At 40.7% G+C, this 16,299-nt stretch overlaps 1 protein-coding gene across 3 annotated transcripts in view; it reads left to right on the top strand.

Moving 5' to 3' along the window:
- PPP2R5E (protein phosphatase 2 regulatory subunit B'epsilon) overlaps positions 1-16,299 on the top strand; it is a 196,575-nt gene that overhangs the window by 102,612 nt on the left and 77,664 nt on the right. For all 3 annotated transcript variants that reach the window (XM_053601811.1, XM_053601812.1, XM_053601810.1), the window contains exon 3: positions 11,167-11,363. In XM_053601811.1, coding sequence (XP_053457786.1) covers positions 11,167-11,363 — 197 coding nt within the window. The remainder of the gene's footprint in view (positions 1-11,166; positions 11,364-16,299) is intronic.

Below are 16,299 nucleotides of genomic sequence, written 5' to 3'. Positions count from 1 at the left end.
CGTGCGATGTCTGTGTTGTGATGTGTGCATGTATGTGACTGTACGTGTGATGTCTGTGTTGTGATGTGTGCGTGTATGTGACTGTACGTGCGATGTCTGTATTGTGATGTGTGCATGTATGTGACTGTACACGTGATGTCTGTGTATTGTGATGTGTGCGTGTATGTGACTGTACATGCGATGTCTGTGTATTGTGATGTGTGTATATTTGACTGTACACATGATATCTGTGTATTGCGATGTGTGTATATGTGACTGTACGTGCGATGTCTGTGTATTGTGATGTGTGCGTATGTGTGACTGTACACGTGACGTCTGTGTATTGTGATGTGTGCGTGTATGTGACTGTACACGTGATGTCTGTGCATTGTGATGCGTGCGTGTATGTGACTGTACACGTGATGTCTGTTTATTGTGATGTGTGAGTATATGTGACTACACGTGATGTCTGTGTATTGTGATGTGTGCATATATGTGACTGTACACGTGACGTCTGTGTATTGTGGTGTGTGTGATGTCTGTGTATTGTGTGTGATGTGACTCTGTGTGTATGTGTAGGGTTGCTTACCAGGCCCCCCCTTTTAAAGGAAGGCTATCTTTTATTCTGAGATTATCCTTTCTCTTGTTATTATAAAGTTCCTTTATTTTAATGAAATTATAGTAAAAAGAAATGGTGGCTAGTTAATTTTTTAATGCTTTACTTGGGGAAAAAAAACCCTGACAACCTACTCTTTTTTTGGTAATTTTACTAGTATGTAAAATCCTCAAAAGAGGAAACTGCTGACATGAGTACTCTAAAATACTGGATAGTTCTTGCCATTTTTGGTATAGCTCAGCAAGCCCCAGGCACTCCTTATGTTCACAAGGCCCCACTTCCTGTCTTCCTGGCATTCTATCCCTGGAAATAGGCCCTTAGGAAATGAATTAATAATAGAGACATTGACCTTGTCAGTTATAGGCAGTGTTGGCTTCTGTGCTGTGGGTGAATTTGGTGGCAGGAAAATAATTACACCTATAATTAGGAGTTAATCAGTTTTAAAATATTTTATTTCTTGTGCTGACAAGTTTCAGTGATGACCTTGGCATTCGAAGATGAAAAATGAAGTATAACTAATGCAGTGTTATCAGTGTGTGCACGCGTGTGAGTTTGTAAGTAATATGAAAGCCTCAAATCATGTAAATTTGCTGCTCAGGCCATGCTAGTAAGCATTAGTTGTGACAACTTTTAGTTTTTGCTTATAAATCGAAGAGCATTTTTTTGTCCACTTTGGGAAAGGGAGGCTAGATAGCTCCATTAAAAAATAATAAATGCATATTGACTGTCTAAACTGGGAAAATGTAATTAATTTCATTATTATTATTATGATGATGATGATGATGATGATTATTTTGAGACAAAGTCTCACTCCATCACCCTCAGTAGAGTGCCGTGGTGTCACACAGCTCACAGCAACCTCCAACTCCTGGGCTTAGGCGATTCTGTTGCCTCAGCCTCCTGAGTAGCTGGGACTACAGCCTGACATTGTGACTATAAACACATTTAAAAAACATTAGAGACAGGATCTCATTCACAGTAGCTATGGACTCCAACTCCTAGGCTCATTTGATTCTTCCACCTCAGCCTTCCAGGTAGCTGGGACTACAGGCCTATGCCACTCATGCCCTGCTAATATTTTTAAATTTTTTTTGTAGAGACATAAGTCTCACTATGTTGCCTATCCTCATCTTGAACTCATGGCCTCCAGGGATTCCCCACCTTGGGCTGTCATAGTGCTGTGATCATAGGCAAGAGCCCAGCCTCTTAAACAATTAAGTAACTGCTCATAACAATGGAAATACATCTATAGCTTCAGTGGTGGTGGTGGTCATGAGTTGCAGCCGTCACCTCCACCACCACCACCACCACCATCATTATTGTTGTTACTGGTGTAGGCTCCACCACGAGACTGCCCAGGTTTGCATGCTGTCTGCAGCCCTTACTAGTGTATGATTTGGGCAAATGACTAAGCTGTTCTAGACGTCAGTTTCTTCATCTGAAAAACTGGGATATTAATAGTGGCCCCACATAAGACATTCTGAGGATTAAAGGGGATAGTGTGCGTCAGGAGCTTAGTTCGGTGTTTTGCAGTAGTCACGTCCACGATTCTTGTTGTCTCCATTCTCTCTACCTTAAATTTCAAGTCATTTCATTTGTTTAAGTAGTACCCACAACTTGGTCTTATCCTTTTGATATTGTTGTGTCTGTGTTAGTCCTTCTTTGAGATGTGTCATAAACCTATAAAAAAGTGTATGCTAATAGTCAGCAAAGTGTTTATCAAGCTTCCTAATAGTTCTCAAAGCAGCCTGCTACACACAGTCATTTATTTATAGCTGAGGCCAAGGAGGAATGCTTTCACTCTTGTAGATTTTTCCAGGGGCCTTCTTAGCTTGGAAACTGAAAGTTTTCATTGCTAACTTTAAATACACTGAGAAAGAATTTCAGAGGTGAATGCGATGAAAGGAGGATTTTAAAGTTTTTTTTTTTTTTTTTTTTTCATTTTTTAACTTTTTATTTTGAAATAATATTGACTTGGAGGAAGTTGTGAAAATAGTTAATAGAGTCAATCCCATGAACTCTTCTTCCAACCTGCCCCAAGGGTGGCACCTGATAACGAGTGTGATAAGAAAACCAGAAAGTTGACCTGAGTACAGTACTGCTAATTAGACTACAGACCGTAAAATGTTTTTGTTTTTTCTTTTAAAGTTTGTTTTTTTTTTTTTGAGATAAAGACTCAAGCTGTTGCCCTGGATAGAGTGCTATGGCGGCATAGCTCACAGCAAACTCCAACTTGGTCTCAAAAGATCCTCTTGACTCAGTTTTCTATTTTCAGTACAGAGAGGGGCTCACTTTTTGCTCAGGCTGGTCTCAAACTCGTGAGCTCAAACAATCCACCCTCTTTGGCCTCTCACAGTGCTAGGATTATAGGCATAAGCCACTGTGACCAGCCAGATTTTAAAATTCTTTCTTTCTTTTTTTTTTTTTTAAGTACTTTATTTATTTATTTATTTATTTTGAGACAGAATCTCACTATGTCGCCCTGGGTAGAGGGCCGTGGCGTCACAGCTATAGAAACCTCAAACTCTTGGACTTAAGCGATTGATTCTCTTGCCTCAGCCTCTCAAGTAGCTGGGACTACAGGCGCCTGCCACAATGCCTGGCTACTTTTTGGTTGTAGTTGTCATTGTTGTTTGGTGGGCTTGTGCAGGGTTTGAATCCACCAGCTCTGGTGTATGTGGCTGGCGCCCTAGCTGCTTAGTTACAGGTGCCGAGCCAGATTTTAAAGTTCTTATTTAAAAACAGTGGTTTTTATTCCTAGCCATACAGTGAAATCACCTGAGGCACTTCTATGGCATATAAATGCCTAGCCGTGGAAACATACCGTCACCACCATCACTGACAAACATTCTGAATCCATTTCCTCGAATACTTAACAAAGTAATTGAATGGTCAAGTATCTAATACTTATTTTAGTTAAGAGGTTGGTTTTGGGTTAGTTTGTTGTTTGCTTATGTGCATTGAAGGGAATGCTGCCTTGCAGGGGTCCTCAACCTGTGGCCCGTGGGCCACATGAGGCGGTGTGATTGTATTTGTTCCCGTTTTGTTTTTTTACTTCAAAATAAGATATGTGCAGTGTGCATAGGAATTTGTTCATAGTTTTGTTTTTTTTTTTAAACTAAAGTCCGGCCCTCCAACGGTCTGAGGGACAGTGAACTGGCCCCCTGTTTAAAAAGTTTGAGGACCTCTGATAGAGGTAAAATTGGTGGCATTGATTTGGACAGGCCACATAGGCAGCCTTGTACCACATGTACAGGTGTATCTCACTGAAGTCTTTCAAGGCTGACTCTACTCAATAATAAGTTAGTGCTAATTAGAACTATGGGACATTTTCCCTAGTTATCTCTAAATATAGTCATATACTTTGTGTAATGTAATGTTCTCACTGATTTTGTTAAAGTTTATGGAACTTTGCCTGAGAGGGATTAATAACATGCATGCGTGGGGATTTGTACACCTCAAGGGAAAGTTATAAGGGGACCAAGAACACACTTCTCATGCTCATTCTGGGCTGTTCCCTTTATTTTTTATGAGAGTTGGAGAAGTGGAAGTAAAAGGGCATGTGAGTAACATCTTAGAACATTTTCAGGTGAAAGTATTGTTATTAAGTTTGAAACATCCGATTTCCTTAAGTACAAAGTTTGACAATGGGTATCTCTGACATTTCACTTGGACACTTTTTGTTTTATTTTTATTGCGAAGGTACATTCTTATTCTTTCAAATGTACATTTTACCTTTCAAAAAAAATTTGAGCAATTTTTGTGAAACCACAGATAAGTAAAACATTCATGTTATTTTTGAAGACGAGTTCTGTCACGGAACCAGTGCAGCACAGACAGCTTGAAATGTCAACAAAGTGGCTTAGCACAGTGATGACAGCGCCAGCCACATGTACCGAGGCTGGCGGGTTCGAGCCCGACCCCAGACAGCTAAACAACAATGACAACTGCAACAACAATAACAACAAATAGCTGGGTGTGGGCTTGGCGCCTGTGGCACAAGTGGCTAAGGCGCCAGCCACATAACGTCTGAGCTGGTGGGTTCGAATCCAGCCTGGGCCCAACAGTCACAACAATGACTGCTGCAACCAAAAAATAGCTGGGCATTGTGGCAGGCACCAGTAGTCCCAGCTACTTGGGAGGTGGAAGCAGGAGAATCGCTTCAGCCCAGGAGTTGGAGGTTGCTGTGAGCTGTGACACGGCACTCTACCCAGGGCGACAGCTTGAGGCTCTGTCTCAAAAAAAATCAAATCAACAAAGCATTTGGGAAGGAGGTGGCTAATGAGCACATAGTACGTCAGTAGTTTGAAAAGTTCTGTGATTTTAATCTCAAAAATGAGCTAACCTGAGATCAAGGTGGATACTGAAGAGCTGAAAGCTGCAGTGGAAGCTAATCCATCTCATCTTATGCGTGAAATAGCAGCAAGGTTTGATGTTACTATTCCAGTAATATCGGCCCATTTGAAACAAATTGGCGAGGTCAAGAAGCTGGATGGATGGATTCTACGTGAATTAAACAAGTGTCAGAAGAGAAATCATCTGGAAGGTTGCCTTTCTTTGCTGTTTTGACATAAAGGTGAACCATTTCAATAATGTATTGTTATGTGTGATGAAAAATGGAATCTTTTGGACAGTTCCAAGTGTGTAGCACAGTGTTTGGATAAGGATCAAGTACCAAAGAAGTCAAAACCAAATATTCATCCAGGAAGGCTAATGGTGTCTGTCTAGTGTCCACTACAGCTTCGTGAAGCCTGGTCAGTTGATCACAGCAGGTGTCCACTGCAGCCAGCTGGACGCATGATGAGGGTGCTTGTGCTGATGCAGCCAAGACTGGTTATTAGAGACAGGCCAATCCTCTTGCAAGACAATGCTTGACCACATGTGGCACAAAGAATGCTCATCAAACTACTGCACTTGGAAACTCTCTGTTACCCTCATACTTGCACCAGCTAACTGCTACTTCCTCCAGGCTTTGGGTCACTTCTTGCAAGGAAAAGTACTCAGTTCTCAGCAAGCTGTGTAAAATGCCATGCATGATTTTGTTACCATTTGCTCTCCAGGCTTCTTTGCTGCTGGCATGTACAAGCTATTGTTAAGATGGCAAAACTGGGCCAGGTGTGGCTCACACCTGTCATCCCAGCACTCTGGAAGGCCAAGGCAAGTGGATTGCCTGAGCAAAAGTGAGACCCCGTCTCTAATAAAAATAGAAAAATTAGCCAGACATTGTGGCACCTGTATTCCTAGCTACTCAGGAGGCTGAGGAAAGAGAATCACTTGAGCCTCGGAGTTTGAAGTTGCTGTGAGCCGTGACGACACCATGGAACTCTACCCATGGTGATAGAGTGAGACTCTGTCTTAAAAAAAAAGATGGCAAAACATCAGTAGTTTAGGTGCATTTTTTTTTTATATTTTATTGCTTCTTGTTTGAGATATGATAAACTTTTTTATTTAAAATCAGGCATTTCATATTTAATAACCTAAATAACTAAGAAGGATTTTATTTCAGATGCTTTGAATGAAAATATAAATGCAATTTATAAATATTATTCATTAGTAACTTAAATAATGTGATAGCTTAGGTTCCAGTGCAAAATTTGAACATTTTATAGAAATATTTATTCACTGTATTTCTTTTTTTATTCACTGCATTTCTACATTTATTTTAATAGTCTACATGTAAATAAGTTACTAGCCGACATTTTCTTTATTAATTTATTGTTTATTACTTTAAAACCGATCCACCTTCCTCTTATGATATCACGGCCAGTAAATATGACGTGGACCTTCTTATTTACTTGACTGGCATATTTGCAGATGTGAACTTAGCATTCTGATTTTCGACTTTATTCAGTTGGAATTCCAGAGCACCAAACCCAAAAGACACTGGGCACATTTTTTTTTCCTTTTACCTGAAAGTTTTAATCAATTTAGCGGGTACATGTTGAATTCTGTTACAGGTGTACGTTCATAGCCTGGCCTTTTAGTATGCCCATTACCTCAGTATAGGTGCCTCTATATTTCATCCACCTTTGCAACCTTGTGTTTTACAAAGTCCCTCAAGAAGGGACAGGCTGATCCTGGACCCACAATGAGCCAGGCCTCAAGAAGGGACAGGCTGATCCTGGACCCACAATCATGTGCCAAACATTTGGTAGCATGGAATAATGGAAACTGACTACTGAGCTGCTTCTGCAAATTGTAAACAGATAACTAGCATTTGGAATCATAAGGAGGCTGAGAGGGGTTTTCTTGTATGTGTGAGTGTTTTGAGAGAGAGGGGGGTAGTATTAATTTATATAGTGTGGGGTGGCTTGTAGCTGAAATGTTTGCAAGCCTGTTGACTGTTCCTTAAATATTTGTCTCTTAATCTGGATCTTTCCTCTATGTTGAGTTACATGTCCATTTACACATTACATGTTAACACTTGTAAATTTTAAAATTACTTGGGTGTGAACATCTTGGAGGTAGGAGTAGTCATTTTCCCCAGTGGAGGGTCCTGGGAGATGGTGATAGGAAAGGCATGTGGGAGAAAATGACTGATGGTCAAAAGGAGAGAGAAGGACAGTCCATGAGAAAGGGCCAACTTAGCTGGCCCTTGGATTCTTGTCTGGGGTGAAAAACGTTCCGGAAATCAACTCAATTTTAATCTAGCGTTATTACATTGTGGTCAGAATCCACTGACTGTATAGTGTCTTTTTGTCATTTATGAGATTTTCTTTATGGCCTAGTACATGATCTTTTTTATAAATGTTTCTTTAAAAACAATATTTGTATCTGTTTCAGGGTCTGGCTATGTAGACAGTAAACTTTTCTTAGGTCCTGGACACCTTCTGGACTATACTCAGGCGTTGTTCCTTCTCTGGGCTCTGGCCTGGCCTGCCTTTTCACATTCTACTTTTTTTATCTTCCCGGGACCAGGGGTGTGTGGGAGGGGGTTGGGGGCAGCTTTAGCTATATGGGGCAGTCTGAGGGCCAAATGGTGCAGAAAGAGCCCCTTGCTTGGACTGTTGCTAGTTAGGTTATCCTTCAACACGAATGGATTTTTTTAAAATTGTTACTATAAAGGAATGTTCCCCTCCTCTCCCCTCCCCTCCCACAGTCTCACTCCGTTGCCTAGAGTGCTGTGGCATCTGCCTAGCTCACAGCAACCTCAAACTCCTGGTCTCAGGCAGTCTTCTTGCCTTAGTTTCCGGAGTAACTGGGACTACAGGCACTCACTGTGACACCTAGCTAAGTTTTCTATTTTTAGTAGAGACGAGGTCTTACTCTTCTTGCTCAGGCTGGTCTTGAACTCCTAGCTCAAGCAATCTTTCTACCTCAACCTCACAGAGTGCTAAAATTACAGGTGTGAGCCACCATGCCTGGCTAGGAATGGCCTCTTGAAGGAAATTCTCCCCTTCTTTTGGTTAGTCTTGACTGCTTAAGTTCTTTAATTTAACAAAGAGAAGTTATTTTAGAAGAACTTAGTCTTTTTTTTTTTTTCTTTTTTTTGAGACAGAGTTTCACTATGTTGTCAGTAGAGTGCTATAGTGTCACAGCTCACAGCAACCTCAAACGCTTGGGTTCAGGCAATTCTCTTGCCTCAGCCTCTCAAGTAGCTGAGACCACAGGCGCTCGCCACAACGCCCAGCTGTTTTTTTGTTGCAGTTGTCATTGTTGGTTAGCTGGCCTGGGCTGGTTTTGAACCCGCCACCTTCAGTATATGTGGCTGGCGCCATAACCACTGTGCTATGGGTGCTGAGCCAAGAACTTAGTAATAGAGGATTAAATCACAACTTTTCTTCTGTGTGTTTATCTCTGGGGTATGGACTGGCATGGAGATAGAGCAGGGGGGTTCAGCATGACACTTCGTGAATAGGAACATGTTGGAGATTAATTTGTTGATTTCTTTCTGCTTTCTTCCTGCTCTTCTGTCTTTGCACACACAGTTTCTGCAATATGGTATTATTCTGGCCTTTCACTATATTTGAATATTGGACAGTGGTGAAGAGTCCAGGCTCTGGCTCATATCTGCCTGGTTTTGAACCCTTTCTCCATTGCTTATTAATTGTTACTGCCAGTCACTCAATCTTTCTGCATTTTGGTTTACTCATCTGTTAAACTGGAATTAGCACCTACACTGTCAGATTGTTTTAGAGATTAAATGGAGGTATCATGTTTGTAAGTGCTCAGAATAGTGCCCAGTAAATGTACCCAGTGTGTTCAATAACGTACACTATTATTATCCTAATGTGCCAGTGGATAACCTGTCTCACATTTGTCTATAACATTATATCAATTTGCATAAATAAAGGGTAAATTTAAACTGCATAATATTAAAAAACAGAACTAGAAAGAAACAGGACGAGGTGTTAACTGTCTGAATTCTCTGAAATGCTAAAGATATGAATCTTTTGAGTGTTATTGCAATGACTGCAAACATTAATTGTTGTCATGGCTTAAATGATGGTTTGTTTTGGAGGAAGGGTTATAATTCATAAATACGTCCATAATTCATATGTGCAGAGTTGAGTTTTCCATGTAGATGGTGTGGTTTTTAGGCTTTATTAAAGGCACTTACCAAAAATGGAATTAATTAAAATTTCCCCTCAAGGTTTTGACCTGTAACTAATGTTACATTAATAAGTTTTTTCTTCCTGCTGCAGCATCAATGCTCCCATTCAGCTTCCAGGTATGGGGTCTGGTTTAGAATTCAGAAGATCTCAGTAATTAACTAGGACAGTTCTGTGCCTGTAATTAGCTGTTGGTTAAGGATTTACAGTCATATTCATAAGCAGCCTTGTTTGATTTTTGTTTGTTTACGTTAAACATCCGAAGTAGGTAGCACTTAAACAGAAAGACTTGGTCCGAGTGAATTTAATTCTTACAGTCTAAGGCTAAATGTTTTAAAATTGATTAAATCTAGGAGCATAGAATGAGACACACATGATGACTTGACTTAAATCCTGAAGTCTTTGACAGTAAAATATACGACATAATACCTTTAGGGACCTGTAGGAGTGACAGGAGAGGGAAAACTCACTGGTTAACAATTTCTAAATTCACAACTTGTTTTTGTTCAGAGTAGCAGTTATGCTATGTATCTTCAGATACGCACTACTTCTTGTTCTCTAACATCTGGTGGAGAAATCCTGTGTTTTCAGGTGTTGTATCCACGCTCATCCTTACTTTGGCGGTGCTTTGGGGGAATTTCCCTTGAGGTCCCCACAGGCACCTGAGTTGTGGGTGAGAGGCTGGGCAGGAGTCCCATGGATTCTGTGACCGTTCGGCTGGGCTTATAAGGTGGGCTCTGTGTGCTGATGCATCCCCCTCCAGAGTGCAGGGGGCCCTGTCCATGAGGCTGTGGTAAAACATTTACCAGAAGACTGGCAGCTGAGGATGGTTGCAGGTGACTCTGCCAAACACGGTTAAAGTCCTTCTTGATTAGTGCAAAGGGAACGGGAGTGTGGTTAGAGACCTGAGCACTGTGCCCAGCTCCATAACTCATGCATTATTAGATCTCAATGATTGTCTCTAATTTTCTGTGTGAAAAACAGAGAATAATAAAGCCACCTGCTTACTTCTAAGGGTTCTCAGGATTAATGAGTTAATCACCCTGGATGGAGGCAGCAGAGCCTACCCTGGTCATAATTCTCATTCCTTCTTCAGGGAGGGAAGCTCCAGTTTGGGGCAGTGAAATATTGGAATGAAGACAAGAGTGGGCCACCTACAACTCAGTCTGTGTAGTTCAAGTCCAACTGTAGATCAGGTTTCTTTCTAGCTGAGGAATTTTAACTAACCTAAAATTTCTGTATACTTTTTAGAAACAACACCAAACCAAATGTCTGACCTGCTGTTTGTGGGAAAAGAACAGATGTCTATTCTGAGAACGCATTAAGTGTGATATTAGTGTTTTTCTCCCACTGTAAGGGAAGAAGATGGGTCAAAGAGAAGTTCACAGATTTAAGAAGTATTTGCTGTTATTTTCCTTTTACCGATGTTCCCTTTTTGAAACAGTTGCTATTGTTTAATTTTGTAGATTTTCAATTTTCTTTTTTCTTGACAGAGAAACTTCACAGAGATCAAGCCAAAACAAAACAAAAAGTACAAACACATACAATTGCCTTAAATACCAAGGATGTCAGCATGAAATTAAAATGAATCGACTGACATTTCTGCTTTGAGATTTTTTAGTAAAACTAATTTAAACCAACAGTGAAAGCTTCTGGCTTCACCTTATAAGGAAAAGTTTGACCTTTCTCAGTGATTTTGGATTTAAGAGTATTGACATTGGGGTGTTTTTGGTTAAAATTTGCTTTGGACTACTAAAGGCTTTTGGGATTTTGGTCAACCCTTGGTTGTGGGATAGCAATTGCAGTCAATTTTGTGGTTATACAATGTAGTTTTCATAGCAAGGTCTCTAAGTAGTGGATACGGCGTTCCCCTCCCACCCATGTGTAACTGTTAAAAACAACACTGTTGTCATGTGAATTCTGATTTTTTTGAGCTTGCTTTAGAAGTAACTTTCACAGAGAATTCCTGTTACCTGGAAATTGATGACAGACTTATACCATTTCCTTTTTTTTTCTTAGACGTTCCATCCTCAGAGCAGCCTGAACTGTTCCTAAAGAAACTTCAGCAGTGCTGTGTCATTTTTGACTTCATGGACACGCTATCTGATCTTAAAATGAAAGAATACAAGCGCTCCACTCTTAATGAACTGGTGGACTACATTACAATAAGCAGAGGCTGTTTGACAGAGCAGACTTACCCTGAAGTAGTTAGAATGGTGAGTTTCTTTTTTTCCGCCGCGGACACTTTTAAGCATCTTCCATAGCAACTCACAGGTGTATTTATGGCTGAGATCATTGGAGGTCACCTCCAGAAATGAGAGCCAACTTTCTAAAGGCTAAGCAAAAGTAGTTGACACAATAATAGAATTTGAAGAGCATGATTTCATGAGAATGAAATCCAGAACTTTCAACTACAACGGAATTGAAGCAATCAATGACTTCAAGATATGAAGCCAAGATTGCCAGGTTATTATTGGATTTTTGGCTTTGGAAAAATAAAAGATATAGGAAAATAAAAGTATTAGATCTGTGTTTAAAAAATATTCAAGGCTGTTGGATATCTTGGTATATCTTTTTCATTGATGTATATTAGAAATGAATTTATGCTTAATAAAATTGTGATTTGTAGAATCTAGTTAAGGCTTCTCTCGCCTTTGTAACTAATCCTTCTCTTTATAATCTCCTTGAAATCAGGGATGATGCCTTTTGTGATTTTTGAGCAGTGTCTCACACTTTGTGTGATCATTAGGAGTTACGAGAGGAAACATTATTAGCCTACTGAGTAATTATGTTCTTATTGTGTCAATAATTATATTAGTTTTTCAAAAGCTGAGCCAAAATATGATGTCCTGTTAGATTTCTGTGGGAGGATTGCCTTCCTTAGCCTCCTAGAAGACCTTGGATCTAGAAAATGCATGTTGTTTGGGCTGGACTAGGGGAGGAAACTCATGAAATTAAGCCAAAGAGATCCAAAAGGGTCACTGGGCAGCCCGTTGGGGGATTTGGCACACTCTCTTTGTATTGCTGAACCTATTTAGCTCTTACCATTTGTATTCAAACAATGCAGAAGAGACATCAGTGATGGCGTAGATACGGTTAAAAATTATAGTTCAGCTTTGGGAAAGGGCTTGAATGCTCTCAGCTTGAAAAACTATGACTGAGGGCAGCTCCTGTGGCTCAGTGGATAGGGTGCCGGCCCCATATACCAAGGGTGGCGGGTTGGAACCCGGCCCCGGCCAGCTAAAACAACAGTGGCAACTGCAACAAAAAATAGCCGGACATTGTGGCGGGTGCCTGTAGTCCCAGCTACTCGGGAGGCTGAGGCAAGAGAATCGCTTGAGCCCAGGAATTGGAGGTTGTTGTGAGCTGTGATGCCACGGCACTCTACCAAGGGCCACAGAGTGAGACTCTGTCTCTAAGGGGGGGGCAGGGGGGAAGAGAGAGAAACTATGACTGAAGGACAGGCATTTCAAAATAATGCCCAATATATTCTTCAGGTCCGCGTCTGAATCTCTATTGGATTTGTTGTTGATTTACAGGAATGTGATGCTCCCACGTGTCAACCATACTAGTGTTGAGAAACTGCACTCTTGAGTTCGCATGCTATGTAAACCTTTTAACCCAACACTTAGGGTCTTCTCCAGCTTACCTGCTCTGCAGAGCACAGTCCTTGGTTTTAACTTACCTGCGTCCTCAGCCAATAGCAGTTATCCATCGTTTATAACTTGGCAGGCCTGGGCTGAATTTGAACCCACCAGCTCCAGTGTGTGTGGCTGGCACCCTAGCTGCTGAACTACAGGTGCCAAGCTGCACTGTTTGTAACTTTTTCTGTATCTTTTCATGGGTAGTTAATGAGTATATAAGCATATACAAACATATATATATATATATATATATATATAAATATCGGTTTTGTAAGTACACAAATGGTACACTAGACACACATTTTGTACCTTGCTTTTTTTTCACTTAGCATTATAGAATATATATCAAGACATTCTTTTTATAGCTGTATAATATTTATTGTATGCATATACCATATTTAAGCAGTATTCTATGAGTGTCCTTATACATACATCAGTTTGCCCTGTGTAAAAACATCGGTGTATTTGTTTATTTTTGAAGATTTTATTTTAGTTTTAGGTTCACAGCAAAATTGAGAGGAAGGTATAAATTTTGCATATATATACCTGTCCCCACACATGCCTGGCCTCCCACATTATCAACACCCTCCTCTCCAGTACATTGTGACAGTTGATGAATCTTCATAGACACATTATTATCGCCCAAAGTTCATAGTTTACATTAGGGTTCACTCCTGGTATTATATATTTTATGGGATTAGACAAATGGATAATGTATGACATATATCCGTCATTATAGTATCACAGTGTTTTCACTGGCCCTAAAATCCTCTGTGCCCCGCCTCTTCCAACTCCCTGGCAGCCACAGATCTTTCTACTGTATTGGTAGTTTTGCCTTTTCCAGACTGTTATGTTGTTGGAGTTGCGCAGCATGTCTCCTTTCAGATGGGTTTCTTTTACTTAGTAAAGGAGGAACCCTTAAAACTCCTGCCATGTTTTTGTGTGGTTTGATAGCTCATTTCTTTCTAGCGTTGAATAGTATTTTGTTGGATGGATGTACCGTATTTGTCCATTCACCAACTGAAGGACCTCTTAGTTTTTTCCAAGTTTGGCAATTATGAATAAAGCTGCTATAAACATCCATGTGCAGATTTTTGTGTGTGTGAAGTTTTCAACTTTTTTGGGTAAATAGCAAGGAATACAGTTGTTTCAGGGTGAGAGTTTAAGATGTATGTTTAGTTTTGTAAGAAACTGCCAAACTGTCTTCCAAAGTGGCAGTACCATTTTGTATTCCTACCAGCAATCAAGGAAAAAAAAATTTTTTTTCCTGTTACTTAGACCTTCATTTATTCCCTGTCTTCACCCCCGATGATTATAATTCTCATTTTCTTTTCAAGGGCTGGTGTAAAGTGCTGCTCCGGTTTCCTGAAAAGCCTCGTGCTTTCCCCTTCCTTTAGGTACCCTTGCATCTTGGCAACCCAGCCTTTGGAGTTTGCCCATTTGTTGCTTTTTATCCTTTCACACATTTCACATGCATTTGATTTTTCTAATTAGACTGTAAGCACTCGAAGGGAGAAACTGTATTCTGCACCTTGCTGTGGCTCCACAATGCCTTCTTGCCCAGGTTTACTTGAAATTTGTTGAATGACTGAATGATAGGCATTCAGGCTCTCAAATTATGATTAAGATACTGGATGTCATTGGATTTTAAAATTGCTATTAAGCATAATCCTGAAATTCTTTTACTCTTAAGATCCAGCTGGGTGCCCTAAGGCAGACAGACCACTTCGTTGTCTCCTTTATTCCCTCATTCTCAGGCCAAAAAGGGGGGGGGGAAGATTGCTATCATTTGTATCTGTTTCAAAATATACTTGAGCCTTACTTTAGGAGGTGCTGAATTAGTAGCATGCATTTAGAAAATTTACTTTCTAGATGATAGTTTAGGGTTCTTGGAAGTGTCATTTATTTTTCATATCTGATGATTTGTGAAATTGTTGACTACTAATGATGCTTCAACAACCTGGGGCATTTACAGAGAAGGAAATGTTGTGATGGAGTAGAAGGAGAAAAGGCTTTGGAATCACACAGCGCTGGGTTCAGATGCAGCTCTGGCCGTACTTAGTGAGCAAGTTATTTGATATTTGAGACCCCAGATTCTGTGTGGAGTTAAGAAGTGCGTGAGGTCGGGGGAGGGCAGCCATACTTTCATCCTTCCCCATCCGTAAATATTTCACCTACGTATCAAAGTTGTGCTTCTTTTTTCCCCCTGTATCAGGGTTCTCACTATCTCAAATACACCTATTGTCTAAAAATGTGAGCTACTGCTCTGTGAGAAGAATGGGAACCGAGTCCAACTTGATGCCCCCGTTCCTTTCCATTTTGCCACCTCTAAACCCTTGTATACAGAAATCCTGGCCCTGCTCACGTTCCTCATTTGTATCATACCTGCCTTTGGGGGATTTTGTGAGGATTAGTGGTGATACATATAAAGCTCTTAGAACAGTCACACACAGCAAATGTTCAATAAATACTATTATTATGCTTTGTTGGTTTTGTGATTAGATAACTTGATTTTCAATCGTCAGTCTCATCCTAGAACAGGTGACACAGACCTCATTGGTGAATGTCACTGCAGTCGTATTTGAAGTACTCCCCTTGGGAAGCTGTGTACTGATGCCCCCACCTAATCCACCCTTAAAAGCAATTTCAGAACTCTCTTTCTGGAATGGCTACTAAAGCTATCACCGTATTACTCTTGATGTTCTTAATGTCATCAGAATGTCTTCCTTTCACTGTTTCCTGGGTCCTCAGTAGAGAGGGTCACAGGGGCCCAGATGAAGTGGTAGGGAGACTATCCCAGCACAGTTGTTTACTGGCTAAAAACTCCTTCATAGACAGTGGGGCATTGTCGTGATGGAAATGCCATGAGATTTTCAGTTAAGATTTTTTTTTTGGCTTTCTTATTTTATTTTGTTGCGTATTTTTTATTTCTTTACTTTTTTTTTCTTGTTGAGACAGAGACCCACTCTATACCCCTGAGCAGAGTGCAGTGGGCATGGTACCTCACTGCAACCTCAGACTTGGGCTGTGGGCATCCCACTGCCTCAGTCTCTGGAAGCTGCTGAGATTACAGGTGCTCACCGAGGCGCCCGGCTGGGCTTTTCCATTTTTTTAATGAGTCGGGGTCTCACTGTCGCTCATGCGTGTCAAACTCCTGAGCTCAAGCAGTTCTCCCTCCTCAGCCTCCCACAGTGCTGGATTACAGGCGTGAGCCACCGTGCCTGGCTGGTTAAGATTTTTTTAACTGTTTCCTCTGTTAAAGTTTCCTTGGTCTGCCATGCTTCTCACCAGTCAGCCGATGATTTTGACTCCACAATTTAACAAACTTTTTGTCAGTTCTGCTCATTACTGGCCTCCCTACCTCTCTTCATCAGTTACATTTTCTCTCCCCTCAGAAAATGTTTAATCCATGGGTACACTACCGTTTTCTTCATGGCATTATCCCCGTAAACTTGGACTGACATGTCCCTGATTTCACTTCTACTCTTGCCAAGTTTAACAAGAAATT

This window comes from Nycticebus coucang, chromosome 9 (genome assembly GCF_027406575.1).
Source record: "Nycticebus coucang isolate mNycCou1 chromosome 9, mNycCou1.pri, whole genome shotgun sequence".
NCBI lineage: Eukaryota > Metazoa > Chordata > Mammalia > Primates > Lorisidae > Nycticebus > Nycticebus coucang.
This window is presented reverse-complemented; position numbering and strand designations above follow the sequence as displayed.